Here is an 18,850-nt window from a genome sequence, read left to right as displayed (position 1 = left end):
GTTCTTGCCGGGGGCTCGGGACTTCGAGGCGGCCCAGACAGGAGTTGATTCTGAGCGAAACAAGTCATTTCGGGCTTGAGGTGGGCATGAGCCGCGCGGGACTTGCAGGCCAGATGCGTTTCTTTTGTGCGGCCGCGGGAGAACTCAGTGTGTCACCGGGGAAGGAGGGTGAGGCGCGGCGAGGCCGCGGGAGGGGGGAGGCGGCGGGAAGGTGGCTGCAGAGGGGGAGGGCGCGGGCGAGGCAGTGAGGGAGGGAGGGAGGGCGGCAGAGAGGGCGCGGCGGCGCGGGCGGCTCGGGGCTGGATTCCGCCCGCGCTCCCTCGCTCGCTCGCTCGTTCGCTCCCTCCTTCCCTCCCAGCCCCCTCCCTCCCTCCCAGCCCCCTCCCACCCAGGCCCACCCCACCCACCACCCCTGGCGCAGGGACTGCTGGAACCTGGCGTGCGCGCTGTCGCTTTAAGACAGACTCTGCCGGCGCCGTCCGGAGCCTTAGAAACCGGCCCCGGATCGGGAGCCGGAACCGGGGCCGGGCGGGCGGCTGAGGCCCGAGCGGCGGGAGGGCAGCGCGGAGCGCGAAGCCGGGCTCCCGGTCGCGGGAAACCGCTGCCGCTGCCGCCCGCCTGGCCCCGCAGCCCCGGGCGGTCCATGGGGCGGGCGCGGCGTCGTTGCGGGCGCGGGCAGCCCTGGGGGGCGGCCGCTTAGGCGCTGCGCTCTTGTCCTCGCAGGTCGCAGCCAGGGCAGCCGGGCGCGCCCAGCTCCGGCCGCCGGAGCGCCCGCCGCGGTCCCCGCCTCCATGGACGCCTTCAAGGGGGGCATGAGCCTGGAGCGGCTGCCGGAGGGGCTCCGGCCGCCGCCGCCGCCGCCGCACGACATGGGGCCCGCCTTCCACCTAGCCCGCGCCGCCGACCCCCGCGAGCCGCTCGAGAACTCCGCCAGCGAGTCGTCCGACACGGAGCTGCCAGGTAAGCGCGGCTCCCCGCGAGGCGCGCACGGAGCCTACCCGGGTGCAGGGCGCGGGGAGCCGGGAGCAGGGCCTGGCGCCCGCGCCGCACAGTCACGCTCGCTCTACGCCCCAGGAAGCCTCAGGACCTTTCCTTTTCCCATTCTCCACCTGACGTTGAACGCGGACAAGTAGGCGCTTTATGAAGCGGAAATATAGTGCTTTTCGAAGGCACTTCCACGCGGTGCCCACGCGCCAAGTGACCTGCAGATGCACGAACCTACAACCGGAGGGTCGGAATGACAGCCCCTCTTGATCGGGAGCAAATAGAACGGGGAGAAAAGTTAGGCTTGGGCAAATGGTTGTCGAAGGGCCGCTTGGACCGAAGGAGAGGAGCAGATCAGAAAGGAATGGGCGGCGGGCGAGAGAAAGTGCCCAGAGAGAGGGAGTACAGACACCCCGACAGACTGTGGGCGACTGACTGAGAGGGAGAGACCTAAGAGAAGGTGGCGGGAAAAGTCGGAAAAGCAAACTGGGGGGGAAGAAAAACAACCTTAAGTAAAGGGAAAAGAGAGGACAGCGAGGGCGAGTGGGCCAAGAGGGGCGACCCGGCTCCGGTTAGGACCCCCTAAAAGAAGGATCCCTGCCCCACGTGCTCCGCCGGAGCCCGGAGCCGCCAGGCCGCGGGTCCAGGGCTCCGACTCTGCTCGGCCAAGTCTCCTTCCGCGCTGCCTTTTTGCCCGAGCTCAAGCTTTTTTCCCTGCGCCAGCTACTGGGCCGGCGGGTGGGCGGCGCGGGCAGTGATGAGGCCAGTACCCGGCCCTGCCCGGGGTCCGGGGTCTCCGAACGGCTCCCGCGCTCGCGGTCCTAGTTCGGCGCCGCCGCCGAGCTCCCCACTCCCACGGCCGTGGGCGCCTCTTCTGCGTTCATTTCTTAATCCACCGCTGAGTGTTTCTCTACGAGTTTTTAATCTCTATTTATTTCTGTTTTGCATCCCTAAGTGACTTTCTCTGAGAGGTTCTGTTTGCTTGGTTAAAAAAAACAATCAACGCTGGACGGTACTTCTGTTTTCAAAAGTTTTAACCGTGGCCTTTGGTTGTTTTTTATTTTTTAAACCCAGAGAAATACATAGTCATAGATTGCTTTAAAAACCCAAGTCTATGAGAATAAATTTTTAAAATTAACTGTATTTTTCGTTATAGAAAGAATTGCTATACTAGATATATTTCTCTCTAATTTAAAATATCTACATGCAACATTATTCTTCGGGAGATTTTAAAAAGTCAATCCAAAATGGCGCTTTTCTCCGGGATTTTCTCAAAATCCATTTACAGTGATGTTATTTGGGGAATTTAAGTTATCTAACTATAGTGTTGTATTTCCCTGGGATTTAAAAATTATCTCTAGAAGGGCATTATCGGGAAGGGGTTAAAAAAAATCTATCTACAACAGTATATTGATTTTTTTTAAATCCCAGATAAATAAATGCCTGTGTCTGCCTGGAGTTTATACACTTAACAGCACTGTATTTAGTTAGGGGTGTGTTTGCACGGAGGTTTCTGGCTTCTTAATTTGCATTTGCTGTGTTTCTACCTGCCTATTTTTAAGAATTTGTGACCCTTTCTATGTTTTTAGGCATAGAGCTGTGAGCTTTTCTGGGCTTCTGTGTTTTGTTTTTAAATTCTTTTTCTTTATGTTTCAATGTTTCTATAACTGCATGTTGTTTGTGTAGCTTCAAAGAGAGAGAGGCTAGAGCCCCCAGGTCACCTAGACAGAGTCTGTGGGTCTGGGCTGCCTGGCTGCCGCCAGAGGGATTTTCTGTGCCTTGGGACTTGAGGCCTGGAGCTAAGGCCGAGAACCCGGCTGTGTTGTGCCTGCCCGGTGGGGCTCCCACACGGCCCTGGGGAGAAGAAATTGGAGGGGCTGCAGGCCACTGCCTGGCTCTTGCTCCACCCACCCCCCAGCTTCAGGCTAGAAAGATTTGATCCTAGTTCAGAAAAGCAGAGATCCCCTCTGATTTAGAACCCCAAGAGCCCTAAAAAATGTACATTTTCGGGTGACATCAACAGCAGAGCTCCAGCATGAGCCGAGCTGTGAGAGCAGGCCCTGTGCAGCTAGGAACCTAGGCCCACGTCTCCGACTCCTGGGCTCTTCTCCCAGACGAGCCTGTTCAGAGGTGACTACTGCCTACCCTACCCGGCACAGGCGGGCTTTTTCCAATGGGTACAATTCCAGGGCCCCTGGCGGGAGGGCGGGCCCCACCAGGGCTGACCACGGGCGCTTCGGTGGAGCCGGGATGGGGTGCAAAAGGGCATAAGCCCGAGGTGACCGGCGCCCCATCCTGCCTGCTTCAGAGAAGGAGCGCAGCGGGGAACCCAAGGGGCCCGAGGACAGCAGTGCGGGCGGCGCAGGCTGCGGCGGTGTTGAGGACCCCGCCAAGAAAAAGAAGCAGCGGCGGCAACGCACGCACTTCACAAGCCAGCAATTGCAAGAGCTGGAGGCCACGTTCCAGAGGAACCGCTACCCGGACATGAGCATGCGGGAGGAGATCGCCGTGTGGACCAACCTCACCGAGCCACGCGTGAGGGTGAGCGCGGGGTGCGCGCCTAAGGGGACCCGCGCAGAAGGCTGCCAGCCGGCCCAGCGCAGCCCTTGAAAGCTTAGACCTGCGCTCAGACTATCACTCTTTCCCACACTCAGACCTGCTCCCTCCCTCCACCGGAGGCGATTCCACCTTAGGCCTCGGTCTACCCAGCTGCTGCAGAGCCGTTCGGTGCTAGCACCCCCCGGCTGCTGCCGCCTCGGATGCCTCTGACCCGCATCCTACCTGACCCTCGGGCTCTACCGAAGCCCCCGCCCAAAGACCTGTGTCCCCGAGGGACGTTCCCCTGCCCTGCAGAGCCCAGAACCCGCTCCGCTGTTACCCCCTAAACTGAGCAGAGGATTCCCCGCCGCTGGGGACCTCCGAGCGGCTGGCGCCTTCCCGCGAAAACGAAAGGGAAAGGCAGATCCTGCCTGGCAGCCTGAGAGAGGCCTTTTAAGAGCATAGGCTTGGGGGGGGGGGGGGTCTCAGAACTTCCTAGGGCAGTGGTCCCACCCGCACGCTGCTTCTCCAAAATCTCAGGATATTCTCCACCTGACTCTTTCTCAGCCATTCGGCCAGTCTGTAGCTGAACCCTTTCCCTAATGCCCTTTCCCGTAGGGCTGGGTTCAGGTGAGGAGGGGGGCAGCTCTGGTGGATGAGTGAGCCTCAGGCCGAATCCCTTTGGAGATGTAAGGTCTCCAACTCAAGACAGGACTGCACCCTCCCTCTTCTCACCCCTTGGTTCCCAGTGAAAACATGGCTTTCCTGCCAGAGCAGCAAGAGAATCACTTCTTCTCTGGGTACTGCAAATATTTAATCAGATATTGGGAGCACGTTCCAAGCTAAACCAAAGTCCCACCTGGGCCACAGACTCCCTGCTATAACCCCAGCTCTCACCCCTCCCCAGTCAGGCTGGCCAGCCCAGTGGGATAGAGAGTGAAGACAGCACTCAGTAATCCTGAACTCACTAATCCTGCCTGGGGTTTACGGTGGTACAGGTGGGGTGGGGGTGGAATCAGGCAATGTTAGTGCTGGGGATGGAGAAGGCTGAGATGCAGGGGTCCAGCAAGAGAGGTCGGGATACAGCCCGGGGCTGGTGGAGGGCTGCAGAGGGCAAAGGATTGGGACTAGATGAGGATCAGCAAGCACTGGGAGTTGGGAAAGAAGAGGTTCTCACTGAATTTTGTGAGGAAAAGTGAAGGAGGAGAGTAGAGAGAGACTAGTAAGAAGTGAAAGGAAATTAAATATTTGCAGAAAAACATATTTGGCATATATTTAGGTAGCAGGAAAGAAATTAAATATTTAAGGGAGAAGCAAAAGGATCAAGTATTTGAGAAAACTAAAGAATCAACCATTTAAGAGAAACAGTGAAGGTCAGATGTCTGGAAAGAAGAAAAAAACTAAATATTTGCAGAAGAATCAAAAGGATCAAAAAGGGGGGATAATGAAGAAAAATGGACTGTTTGAGGGAGAAGAAAGTGGTTCAGATAGTGGGGTGGACGGAATGAAAATAAACATTTGAGGCAGAAATGATAATATTAAATATTACCAATAAAGATGGAAACAGACTATCTGAGGAATGAAAAATAGACTGAAGAATGAGAGGAGTCGCAAGGTCCTATTTTTCAGGAAAGAAAACTACCTTTTGTATTCGAGGAAGAAGAAAATGGATGGAGTATTTAGGAGATAGATGGGGAACCGTTTGCGGGAGAAGGCAGAAGATGAACTGGTTGAGAGAGGAAGAAAGAAAACAAATATTTGTTAAAAAAAATTAAAAAGAGGATCCGTATTAGGAGAAGAAACCGGATTTAATTGGGGGAAGAGGATAAAGATCAGAAAAAGGAAAAGACTAATATTTTCTGGAGACAGAAACGGAACCATTATGGAGAGAAGGCAGGGGTGGAAATATCGAAGAAAAGAAACGGTATTCGAAGAGAAGGAAGCGGGCGGAGGCCTCGGGGTGGGGCGGGGGAGGTGGAGGCGTCTTCCCGCCCTCGGCAGCCCTGACCCTTCTCCTGTCCCCCTCCCCTAGGTCTGGTTCAAGAACCGGAGAGCCAAGTGGCGGAAGCGCGAGCGTAACCAGCAGCTGGACCTGTGCAAGGGCGGCTACGTGCCGCAGTTCAGCGGCTTGGTGCAGCCCTACGAGGACGTGTACGCCGCTGGCTACTCCTACAACAACTGGGCCGCTAAGAGCCTGGCACCAGCGCCGCTCTCCACCAAGAGCTTCACCTTCTTCAACTCCATGAGCCCGCTGTCGTCGCAGTCCATGTTCTCGGCCCCCAGCTCCATCTCCTCCATGACCATGCCGTCGAGCATGGGCCCGGGCGCTGTGCCCGGCATGCCCAACTCGGGCCTCAACAACATCAACAACCTCACCGGCTCCTCGCTTAACTCGGCCATGTCACCGGGCGCCTGCCCGTACGGCACACCCGCCTCGCCCTACAGCGTCTACCGGGACACGTGCAACTCGAGCCTAGCCAGCCTGCGGCTCAAGTCAAAGCAGCACTCGTCGTTCGGCTACGGCGGCCTGCAGGGCCCGGCCTCGGGCCTCAATGCGTGCCAGTACAACAGCTGACCGCCCAGCCGGGCCACGCGGGCCGGCGGCCGGCACAGCGCCGGGGCCGGGACCGGGTCGGGTGCGGGCGCGGAGGACCTGGCGCCTGCGCGGCCCCCTGCTCCCCACCTCCCCACCTCCGGCTTGGTTTTGTGTTTGCTTTCCTGGACCCCACTCTGCCCTCCAAAACGAGACAAAGCAAAAAGACGTCGGAGAAAAGTGCCGCGAAAAAACGGATGAGTTGCAATTTTCCTCGGGATGGCGCGGGTGGTGCGTGCTCGCTCGCCCGCTCGCTCGGGGCCCGGTGGGCCACTCTCCGGAGGGGACGCGGCGCGGGAGGCGAGCGCCGAGGCCGGCGGCCCGGAGGAGACGCCCCGTAGCCCGCGTTCCCGCCTGCGAACTGGAGCGCAGAACCCCGGCAACCCTGGGCCCCGGCCAGGTGCGAACCAAGACGCCCCCTCCGAGCTGGGCCCGGCCGAGCATACCTTAGCTCGATTCGGATCCAAGTTGGAGCGGGCGTTGGGCCAGGGATGACGGTACCCAGTCCAGGGTCGGGATCTCACCGTGGAGCCGTACTAATGGCCCCGGCGCGCCTCGAAGAGCCCTTGCCTGCCCCGCGCCCCGGAGGCTTACTTTAAGGCCAAGGAGCCGCAGCTGGCGGTGCGGACGAGGCGGGAGCATGCGGAGTGCTCGTCTCGGAGCATCCCAGCCCCCAAGCTTCGCCGCAAGCCCAGGCCCTCTCCTCAGCTCCCGGCTAGAAGGTGGCCCGCCTGTCCGGCGAGGAGCCGCCTCCTCACCGCCCGCCGTGCAAGAGTCGAGCCGGGAGAGCTCGGGGAGCGGCCAGGGCCCCACGCCGTGCCCACTTTGCACACCCGCTCTCCGGCCCGCGCCCCTGTTTACAGCGTCCTTGTGTATGTCGGACTGACTGTATAGAATTATAAATCTGTCTATATCGACTTGTCCATGTACATCTATTAAAACCATAGTACGAGCGTGCTAACCACTGCCGAGCCCTGACTGCTTCATTCGGTCTTGGAGGGAAGGCGGGTAGAAAGGGAACTGCACCCCCGTGGGCCCTGCAAGTAGGAGAGAAGAGCCGAGGCCGACCCCGCCAGAGGACCCTACCCCCACTTGCCCACCACCATTCCAGACCAGTTCAACCCGGCTCCCTTGAGGGCGCAGCCCGGCGCTCCGAGCTCCCTTTGCGCGCGCGCGCGCACAGGCGCGCGCCCGATACTCATCGGCGGTGCGGCTCAGCCCCCCGGCGCCGCGCGCGGGCCGCTCTAGCCTGGACCACCCGCCCTACCCGACCGCCGGATTCTGCAGGCTCTTCCCAGACTGGGTCTTCAGTGACCCTCCAGGCTTTTAGGGTGCTTCGCGGCCTTTGTCTGCTGGGAGCTTGGCGGTGGGAGCCGCTGAGAGCCTCTTTAGACCTGGGGTTGCCTGTTCTCCTATAGGCCCGGTGCCCCCACCTTGAGCCCTGCTCTGGCTGTTCCAGGAGGACTAAGGGTGCTGGATCCGCCAGAGTCGAGCCAGGGCCTCCACATCGAAATCCCACCCAGGGGCGTATGACTGTTCCGGTGGAAGTGTCCATCACACAGAACTCACTTCTCACTTACTTTCCATGCCAACTTATCGGTTGCTTCCGCCGCCGCCGCCACCCTCCCCCGACTTTTGGAAACTACTGAACAATACCAGCCTGTAAACTGCCTGTAAATTCTGCTTCCCTTAAGTAAGTCACTTCTAATGGCAAAACAAAATGTCTGCAGCTGTAGCGGGGGAGGAAGGAGGGGTTGGTATTCTGCTTTAGAATCACCTTGTGATTGTCACTGCCCCGGAGCTGGACCCAGGCAAGCCCTAGATGGGAGTGGGGCACAGCCATGGGCTTAGTCATGAGCTAATAGCTGGAGAACCCTATGCACACATGCCTAAACTGGGTCAACACTGCCTCTGAGGTCAGGAGTGTTGTCCCTATTATACAGATGATGGAACCAAGGCTCCATCACACCATGCACTGGGCCAAGGTCACACGGATTCCAAAGCCAGGCATCTTTCCACTGGTCTTCTCACCTTCAGATGAGGAGTGAGGGGTCCTTGCTGGAGGATGGCTCAGCCTGATGCTGTAGGACTTGGAGTGAAGGGTTCTGAGAAGGACAGGGCCAGATACACAGGCTGGAGGAGGGAGGAGGGGGGAGGGAAGGTTGGGGCAGGGGGCTGGAGCCAGACCACCCCTCCCCCAACGGCTGCAGTCCAGAGCTCCGACCCCTCACTCTCTGGAAACATAAACACAATCACATCTGGACTCAGAGTGCCTCCCCCAGCCTCACACATCTGCCAAGGCCAGGGGGCCCTGGTCTCAGCTGAGAGCAGGAGGCAGGGGAGACCTAGAAGGAGGTGGGACTGGAGAGAAGTGGGAGGCAGAGAGGCCTCTCTGAAAGTCAGGCCCGGGCTCAGGTGAGAGGAGGGCCGAAGAGGAGCTCTGGTAGAGACTTAGTGTGGAGGTGGGGCCACAGGCCAAACAGCTGCAGCCAGGAGGAAAGGCAGAAGCAGTGCAGAATGACCCCATCATCCATCAAGGACCACGGCCAACAAGGTGAGTGTAGGACCCAGCCTTGGGCCCCCCCATCTATTCTGTGCCTGCAGACAGTACCCAACCCTCCCTAGCTACACCAACTGCAGGGTCATCTCTGGAGGGTGGGATGAGGAACACACGGGGTTCTGAAAGTCACGTCCTCTGAGAAAAGGCAGAAAGTCCTAGTCCTGCTCTGCCCGAAGAAGACTGGGGAGGCTTCATATACTGTGCTCCTGCCCTTGGTGCTGGGGATGGAGAAGTGGGAAACAGACACAGTCCCTGCTCTCATGGACAAGTAAACAAACACGTATAATTACAAACTGGGCTGAGTGCTTTTGAAGAAAAAGAACATGGTGTTGTGAGTAAGAAAAAATGAAAGTCCTGCTTCAAACAGGATAGTCAGGCAAGGCTGTTCAGGGGGAGGTGGCGCCATCTCCGTCTTCAGTGGCAAGCGGTATCATATACTGAGCCCATTCGGGGTCCAGGGCCCTCTGCTAAGGGCACGCTTCTCATAGATGAGCCCCTTTTACCTGCACTGCAGCCCTATGAGAACGATCCTCATTATCCCCTTTCCCTGATGAGGCCCCTGAGGCTTAAAGAAGCCACACAGCAGGATTCAAACCCAGTCACTCCCCACTCTCTACCTTCCGCAGTGGGCTGCCCCATGCCAAGCACCATGGGCAACATGGCAGGGGAGCGTGCCTGACCTTGAAGAGATCATAATTTCTGCTGGCCACACAGGACTGGCCCGCAGGAAATAGAAAAGCAGATTTGTTCTTACTTGGTACTGACAAAGTGACCCCTAAAGGGCTGCTGCAGATTTAGAGGGGCCATGAATTAGGGACAAGAGGGCAAGAGGCTGGTGCCCAGCACTGGTTTGAAGGCACTGTGGGCACCAAAGGAGAATGGGGTGAGCCACTGTGTGCAACCCCTGTAGTGCCTGGTCATTGAGGGAGAGGAGCCGAGTCACCTCCCCTAGCTTTATGGCCCTCCCTCTGGGCCACCAGAGTCACCTGGAGGGGGAGGGGGAAATCACAGCTGGAAAAGCTGCCTTGCAGAGGGGCATTGCCTGGGGAGTCCAAGCCCTAGAGGTGGCTCTGGGTGGCCCTTCAGCTCCACATGCCTCAGCCTGCTGCTGCCCCATGAAATAGCAGTGGGACCTCAGTCGCCAAGAGGGCCAGTCTGGGAAATGAGAGTGAGGGTGGTTTTCTGCCCAGGGACCTCCCCATTTCCTGGGCCAGTTACTTGGCTCAGGCATCCACAGGAACTTTTGCTGTGGTCTTTGAGAGCGAGAGTTTGAGTTCTGGCGCTACTTCTGAGTTGCCCTGGACAAGAGGCTTAATTAAGGTCTCTGAGCCTGTTTCCTCTTCAGTAAAAGGGAATAACAACAGTCACTTCACACAGCTGTCTAAAGGATTAAATGGGATAATGCACATAAAGTGCTGGCACATAGTAAGTGATCAGTAAATTGTTATTGATGTTGGAATTGTTATTGTTGATGTTATTATTATTAAAGTGAGATGTCTTGCCTCTCCTCCTGAGGGCCCTGTCCCCCACTTTCCACATTAATAGGGCATCTCTTAAGATTCTCAACAGGTCATTTCTGAAAATGTCATTTGGGGCCCAACTTGGATTTCCCTCCAGCTTTGCTGGGTGCCATGAATGTGAGTCATGATTGACAGTCCTGCTGATTTCCCCACCTGCCTTACCTTCCCCACTTCATCCCACCCCTGGAACCATCCTAGACTTGGGCCCCCAGTAACCCAGCCTAGGGCCCTCTGTAACTCTCCTGATGGGAATCACATTGGTGTTGGGCTAGGGAGTGGGGGTGGCGAGGGAGAAAATTATAATTCGTGTCCAGGCTGGACTCAGCTGTGCTCTGGGAGAGAGAAAAAGGGCCCCAGGCCCCAGGATTTGCCTTTGCCAAGCTCCTTCGGCTAGGTGGGAGAGGAACGGAGGACACAGGTGACAGCTGGGACTGAGGAAGCCCTCGGTGTGGGCAGCAGAATGAGGTGGGCAGGCGGGGACACAGAGAAGCTTCCTGGTGAAGGCAGGGCCCTGGAATATCAACCATGAAATCCAAACTCCTGTCTCGTTCAGTGTTACGAGCTTCTCGTTTCCTAGATGGGCGCTTCCAGTCTGCCTCCCAGGCTTCCTCTCAGCCCTTGACGGTCTGCCTCCTTGCCCCTCTCCCCACAGGAACCCCAGTCTTCACACTCCTGTGTTGCCTTCGCAGGGCCCTGGGCCTTGCCTCCCAACTAGCTGTGTAACCCAGAGCCGGTGCCCACTGATCGAGAGGCTGCAGGGCACCAAGGAGACACAGTGCCAGCGCTCAGCCAGGTTGGGGAGCTTGCGATCCCGTGAATCAGGACGCTGCCGAGGAGCAGGTCAGGGTGCAGGAAGCTGCATTTGGAGCAGGGTGGAGGCAGAGGGCAGGATGGCCTTCGTGGCAGATGAAAGCTTCTCTGGGTGATCGGTCACGTGGTCGCACACCTCACTATGCGCCGTCCCCTGCTGTGCGCTGTACGTGTTTTATCTATCTTGTGAGCCTCGTTTTCTAGATGAGGAAGCTAAGGCTCGGGGTGTCATGTGACCTGTCCAAAGGCACGCAGCTTTAGAGCCTTGGATCCCAGCCTGTCTGACTGCAGGCAGAGCCTGTGGCTTAACTTCTGTGGGCACGGCCTCCCGCAGGCAGGGTTGCTGCAGCCCCCGAGAGCCAGGATGTAGCGGCAAACAGGTGTGGACAGCAATGTGTGGAGAGTGTCTGCACACAGTCAGTGCTCAGTAACGATCTGCTGAATAAAAGAAGTGAAGGGCTGCCTTCCTTTATACCTCACTCCACAAGACATATCCTGGCCTTCCTCCCTCTCCCCACTCCTTTCTCTCTTCTCTTGTTTCTTTCCCTCCTCCTCTCACTCCCTCCCTCCCCCCGTCTCAGCACAGGCAGCTTCTGGCGCTGCTTTTAAAAGTGTATCTGAACAACAACAACAACAACAATTCAAAAATGGGCAAAGGACTTTGAACAGACATTTCCCCAAAGAAGACAAATGGCCAATAAACACACGAAAAGATGCTCAACATCACTAGTCGTTAGGGAAATGCAAATCAAAACCACAATGAGATACCACTACACATCCATTACGACGGCTCTTACCAAAAAAGCAGAAAATAACAAGTGTTGGTAAGGATGTGGAGAAATTAGAACCTTTGTGCATTGCTGGTAGGAATGCAAAATGGTGCCACTGTGGAAAACAGTATGGTGATTCCCTAAAAAAAATAAACATAGAATTACTATATGATCCAGAAATTCCACTTCTGGGTACATACCGAAAAGAAACAAAAGCAGGGACTCAAACACATATTTGTACACCCATGTTCATAGCAGAATTATTGACAATAGCCTAAAGGTAGGAGCAACCCATGCCCATCAACAGATGAATAAACAAAATGTGGTATGTACATACAATGGAGTACTATTCAGCCTTGAAACAGAAGGAAATTCTGACAGACCCTACTACATGGATGAACCTTGAAGACATTATGCTAAATGAAATAGGCCAGACACAAAAGGACAAACATTGTATGATTGCACTTATATGAGGTACCTGGAATAGGCAAACTCATACAGACAGAAAGTAGGATGGTGGTTGCCAGGGGCAGGGAGGAGAGGGGAATGGGGAGTTAGTGTTTAATGGGTATAGAGCTTCATTTTGGGATGATGAAAAGGTTCTGGAGATGGATGGTGGTGATGGTTGCACAACAATATGAATGTGCTCAATGTCACTGAACTGTGCACTTTAAAAAAGGTTAAAATGGTAAATTTCATGTTATGTGCATTTTGTCACACTTTAAAAAAAAAAAAGTATATCTGTGTCTATGCCTCTACCTTATCCAGAGAGGCATTCAGAGACTGGTGCCCAGGACTCCTGGGGGCTGAACCCACTACCAGAGCTGGTGTGGTGCTTGCTGGAAAACCTTTCCTTGCCGCCCTCTTCAACTGGTACCCTTTGAGGCCCCAGTTACAGCTGAACCCCCTTGTGGCCCTCACCCATCCTCCATCCCTCTGTGCAGCATAGCAGTGGGACCCCATTAAGGACACGTCCCCTACTAAGTGTCTACTATATGGCCAAGAGAAAGTAAATGGGGCCGATGACTTCTCTATAAGTTTAGCATAAAATTAAATAATAGGTTTGCCATTGCCTTTTTTTAAAAACTGAGCTTCTTTGTCAAAACACTAAACAAGGCAAGCTACAGAACATTATATAAGCACGGTACCATTTTTATTTTTACACATGTACAGAGAAATTACTGGATGTGTTAACAAAGTGTTAACACCAGCTACCTTTGGGTGGTGGGAAATAAGGGATTTTTTTTTTTTTCATTTTTCCTTTCCATGTTTTTTGCACTAAGCATGTATTACTTTTGTCATGATGGAATGAAACATCAAATATTATTTTAAAAATGCAAAGAACTGTGATCTGTAGGACAGGGAGTGGCCTTCTGCCTACAGGTCCCTGTCCTCACCCCAGAGGGGTCAGTCATCACCTCCCTGGGATAATGTGTCAACCCCCAGGATTCAGCCTCACGCTGGGGGCAGGCCAGTGTGACAGGTGGTGTCAAGTAAACCTTTACAGATTTGTATAGAAGTGAAATTTTTGTTTTCAAATACTTTCTTCTTTAAACAGATGCCAAATTAGTAGGTGCCAAGAGGAGTGTTCAGAGAGAAGAAGAATTTGTAATGATCTTGTATATTGCAAAGCAGAGAGAACTCAGTTTAAAAACGGCTCTCCTAAGCCGTAAGGGCGCCCATCCCTGTCCCATTTGTCCCCTCGCTGCATCCCCCAGCCCCGCCCTCCTAATCCTCCAACTCAGCAACCTATTTACACTCTTACCTTGCTTTCACACACACACGTGCACCCACACGCATGCACGCACACACTGTGCCTGCCAGCCAGCATGATCATGGAATCTTTATTAAAGAGGTCCAAATTACCAAGGTTTTACTGCACTACTAAAAATAGTCATGCTTACTTAGCCTGTTTAATAAGCACACCATTTCTGATTTTTCTGCCTGAGTAAACTGAAACATCATTCCACAAATACGTTTTTACTGAAACAAGAAAGCTTGATTTTTCCTTCCCTGTTCATACACTCTTCTCCCTCTTTCCCCTTCTGCCTCCTCTCTCCATCCCCTGTGTCCCCCTCAGCTCCCCACCCTTCTCTTTTTGAAATTTCAAAACATAGAGGGGAAAGTAACAGTAATTTGGACTTGGCTTTTACGCAAAATGGACCAATTTTTTTAAGTGTTGGTAATTTGTCCCGAAAATGGATATAGGGAGTTGGGCTGGAAAAGCTTTGAAGAATGGGGTTTTATGAGTGGAAAATGAAGCCTGAGTGTGCGGGAATGTGAGCTTCACCTCCCTCTGTGCCTGGGACAGTGCGGCACATGTGATAATCAGAGCTGAGAGCACCATTACCGCCATTATCACATTATATTATTAGTATTCGTCAGAATCAGACAAAGCACATTAACCCATTTAATTGAACAAAGAGCTTAACGCCCCAGTGACTTCACGGAAAGTGCTTGGAAAACCCTCCAAGACACTGCAGCCACAAAGCAGCCGGCCACTTTGCCGCTTGCCAGGCGGTGGCGGGGCCAGCAAGGGTTTCCCCAAACCGTTCCCGCTGTGGCCTCGCTGGGAACTTTCCAGGACACACTAGAATGGATGCTGATCCCCACCCTTACTGCAGCCTTTTCATGCACACACCTCTCTCTTCCTCTGGGTAGACATGATCTAATAAAGGCTATATTTGGACAAAACACACACACACACACACACACACACACACACACAAGACAGTGTGGCCAAGGACCCCCCCTCCATCTCCCAAACTAGCACTCCTGCTGAGTCTCGGAAACTGGTCCTGAGTACAGGCACACACAGTTCATGGCTTCTCCTGAGCTTGGTGCCCACGCCTCTAAAGCTTCTTGCTTCTTCCTCAGTCTCTGCTGAGGCCACCCCCGGGCAGCCCCCCAGGCTCACAGAGACTGGCCCAGCCCATCAAGGCAAGGATACCCACTGAGCCTAGGCTGGGGGAGGTGCCCGGGAGAGGCCAGGGCCCCTCTGGATTCTAGCCCCTGGGCTGGGCTCCTCCCTGGGGTCTGGCTGTCCCTTCCCAGAGCCCGAGTTTCCTCTTCTGTCAGCGGGCACTGGGTCTGCCTGCTTGCCTCTTGGGGTTTGCTGTCAGGCTTTGAAGAGACCATGGACGTGAACAGTATGTAAGGCTTTCAGGTGTGCTGTTGCTTCAGAGGCACAAAATTGTCCTTTATCATCTCACTGACCTCCTGCTGCTAGAGAATCTCTGAGTGGGAAAGCTCTTCCTTGGTCAACATGCCCAGCCTCCTCCCCTCCAGATTCCCCCACAGTGCCCCTGCCAGCTGGCCCACAGGGAAATATCTCGCTTTATGTCACTGGGGACAGTGGCACTCCCAAGGCCTCAGCAGGGATGCTGCACTGCCCCAGATCCTCCACTGGGTCAGGAGCTACCACTTGAGTGAGATGGCATCACCCTCCCACCCTGAAATCCACTTCCACTGGGTCTGGGGCAGCAAGGCACAAGAAGGCCCCACGACAGGCCCAGCCCTGCCAACCTCTGGGGGGATGAGAACCAGAGACAAGTAGGTCACAGAGGTTAAGAGTGTGGGCTCTGGAGTGAGACAGAGCCTGGGTTCTACTCAGAGCCGTACCACTTACTGCCACATAACCTCTCTAAGCCTCAGTTTCCTCATCTGTACAATGAGGATAAATGTGAAAAGCTATGTGCAATGTTTGGCACTGTGCCTGTGACATGATAGGCTCAAAATAACTCCTGGGTCTCTGCTGCCTGCTTTCTTCCTCCCCCATCAGGACTCTAATGCTGGCAGATGTCAGCCCATCCATCACTGGCATCCAGGTGTTACAGCATAACCTCTCAGTCCACGGCCCTCCTCCTGGTTCTAGAGGAATTATGATCTGATTTAAGGTCAGGTATGAAAGTTCAAGGGTGAGAGTATGAAAAAGGAGATATCAAGGCTAACCGGAGCAATCTGGGAAGGCTTCCTGTTAGAGGGAGCTTAATGCTGAGTCTTGAAGGACAGGTAGATGGGAATGGGTGTGCAGGAGTGGAGGTGAGAATGAGCTGGGCAAAGGGGAGCCCTGGAAGACATGGGGAGAGGAAGGGGGAGACAGAATAGAGAAGCCTTAAATGCCAGGTGAGGGGGAGCAGGCCATTCTCAGAGAGGAAGCAAGAATCAAATCTGGCCAGGTCACTGCCCTGCTTCAAAATTGCCAAGCTGCGGTACTCAGCATCATGCTCAATGTACTTCCCCAATCTCCCCCCCACCTCGCCCATACTGCAGGCTGTGGCCACACCAGCTTCGCAGCTCCCACCCTCTTTCTTTTGTGCCTGTGGTTCCTTCTGCCTGGAATGCCCTTCCACCTACCACCGGCACAGCTGTGCATGCACACACACGCACACGCGCACACACCCACGCACACTGCTTAACTTTTTTTTTTTTTTTTTTTTTGGCCACACCGTGCAGCATGCAGGATCTTAGTTCCCGACCAGGGATCGAATGCGGGCCCCAGTAGTGAAAGTGCGGAGTCCTAACCACTGACCCGCCAGGGAATTCCCAGCATTTTTTTCAAGATGAAAATTGTGTTGTTTCTCCTGATTATAAAATACATATTGATTCTTAAAATTCAAAAAGTTCAGAAAAGTGTGAGGACAAAGTCAAGACCACCAAACCACTACTAATATGATTATCCTTCCAGACATCGCTCAGCACACACACGTGCATGTACACATATGCTACATACACTCACTCAGTGTTACATAAAGGACGTCAGATCACATGTTGCTTTAGAAGCCACTTTTTCAATCATATAATATCAAGAACATCTATTCTTATCAACAAATCACTCTTTTAGGGGCCACATGTATGGACTCATACTAATTCAACCAGTCGCCTCACCAGTGGGCATTAGGTAATTCCTTGATTTCTTTTGCTGTGTTTCTATCACAACAGGCCACAGTAAACATCCTTATCCCTGCATCTCTGTGCATTTGTCATTTGGCTCTTCAGGATAATTTCATAAGCAGAACTGTTGGGCCATAGGAACACATGCATAAAATCTAATCCATATTGCTTTCTGAAAAAGCCACACCTATTTGCACTGCCAAAGTGAACGGTGGTGCCATCTCCATACCCTGGCCAATACTAGGTTTCGTCTATCGTCCTTGCCACCTGAAAGAGAATATCTCACTGCCACTGTGTGTGTGGTTTTATTTATTTCTCACTTTCTTTTTTTTAAAATACAAATGGTGTCACGTATGTACAGTTCTGCACCTGGCTTTTTCCACCTGACACTTCTTTCACACCTTTTCCACTTGCTTATTCAAGAATCAGGTAAAAAGTCACTGAATCAGGTCAAGAACCTCCCAAAGTACCCCCTCTGATGCCCACAGCTTCTCCTCTTGCTGCTGAGGTATCAGTGGGTACAGGAGCAGGCAGGGGGCCAGAAAGGATGGAATACAGCATCCCCACCTAGGAAGCCAGCCTCCTGGGCAGCAATGACGAGGCTGGCTTATCCTGCCTGCTGAGCTCACGCCTGCTCAGCACATCCCATCGGCCGGCCAAGCCTCCCTGTGGGCCTGCTTGACTGAAACCCAGGGAAGGGTGACTTCTAAGCCAAACCCCTCTTCTGCCCAGGCTATAATTTCCTGATTAAGTGCCACACACTGATTGCTTCCTGCTGCCCTTTCCATCTCCGGGGCTCCCAGGGCTCCTGAGCCAGGAGCCGCTGGACCAGCAGACTTCAGAGCTTCCACCAGGCAGCAAGAAAGTGCCAGGAAACTGGCTAAATGAGACCCGTTTGAGGGACCACCTTCCCTCCTCCCAGAGGCAGGCCCTGCTCAGGAGGGAATTAGGGTTTGATTTTTAAGGTTCAAAAAATAGCTTTGATAAGAAGGAACAAGGTTGCTGTGAGACAGTAGAGCAGAGGGGGACATGTGTGGTCTGCATTCAAATACTAACTGCCCTCCAGTGATGATCTTGCCAAGTTACAATCCCTCTGAGCGCCACTTGCCCACCTATAAGATGAGGATAACAATTCCCTAGAGGACGTTGCACCGTATTATAGCAGGGCAGTTAGAGCCAGACACGCTTGGTTCTTCCCCCTTAGTTATACAGCCTTGGGTAGGTTACATTGCCTCTTCGAACCTCAGTTTTGCCACCTGTTTAATGGGGATAATGAAAGTACCTAAGTGTTGTTATGAGATTCAAATCATATATGTCAAAGTGTCTTAAACAGAACTACTGATAAAACAGAAGGTGGTATTTTCCACAGCCAAAGAGAACAGGCCATACCTTTGGAGCCTCAGCCTGACCTCTGCTTGGACTCCTCCTTCGCTGGCCCAGCAGCATGTTTTGAAGAGTCTTTTCATCTCATGCCCCAATCCCAGGCATCAAGACCCCAGTGGGTAAGGAGGGAGTCAAGGGGCAGCTGTGCTCTCAGGACACTGAGCTCTGGGCAGTGGGGTGCCTCTGCTGTGAAAGGTCATTGCCCCATCACCAGTTTACAAAAGTTGGGGTCAACCTCCAGTTTCCTCAGAGTTTTCGAGCAGACTCTTCATCCCCTTCTGGCCTCTTCCACACTTCCTTTTGAGACCTCAGTTTCATTTTGTAAAATGCCAGTCACATTTGGTGCCACCACCCTCAGGGGTACTTCACCTAGATGCCTCAGATCACAGCTGGAGGCTCAGTCAGTGGTTCGTAAAGCCCTCTAAACATATCCCAATTTTAGCCTAAGAGGTCCTTATTACACACAGCCATCTTTACGTCACCCAAACATGATGCAGACCCCACATGGTTGAATCTCTTCATAGGGCTCCATTTTTAAAAGACACAGTTCAGGCCTTCCCTGGTGGCGCAGTGGTTAAGAATCCGTCTGCCAATGCAGGGGACACGGGTTCGAGCCCTGGTCCGGGAAGATCCCACATGCCGCGGAGCAACTAAGCCCGTGTGCCACAACTACTGAGCCCGTGTGCCACAACAACTGAAGCCCGCGTGCCTAGAGCCTGTGCTCCGCAACAAGAGAAGCCACCGCAACAAGAGAAGCCACCGCAATGAGAAGCCCGCACACCGCAATGAAGATTAGTCC

At 54.1% G+C, this 18,850-nt stretch overlaps 1 protein-coding gene across 1 annotated transcript; it reads left to right on the top strand.

Moving 5' to 3' along the window:
* Positions 1 to 307: 307 nt before the first annotated feature.
* On the top strand, positions 308 to 7,079 carry PITX1 (paired like homeodomain 1). The gene is made up of 3 exons (XM_059919482.1): positions 308 to 960; positions 3,293 to 3,525; positions 5,555 to 7,079. Exons 1-3 carry the CDS (start codon positions 792 to 794, stop codon positions 6,095 to 6,097), a joined length of 945 nt encoding a protein of 314 aa, XP_059775465.1. The 5' UTR covers positions 308 to 791; the 3' UTR covers positions 6,098 to 7,079.
* Positions 7,080 to 18,850: the final 11,771 nt, after the last annotated feature.

This window comes from Balaenoptera ricei, chromosome 3, assembly GCF_028023285.1.
Source record: "Balaenoptera ricei isolate mBalRic1 chromosome 3, mBalRic1.hap2, whole genome shotgun sequence".
In the NCBI taxonomy this organism is placed as follows: domain Eukaryota; kingdom Metazoa; phylum Chordata; class Mammalia; order Artiodactyla; family Balaenopteridae; genus Balaenoptera; species Balaenoptera ricei.
The sequence above is the reverse complement of the archived record's forward strand: the minus strand, read 5'-3'. Positions and strand labels throughout refer to the sequence as shown.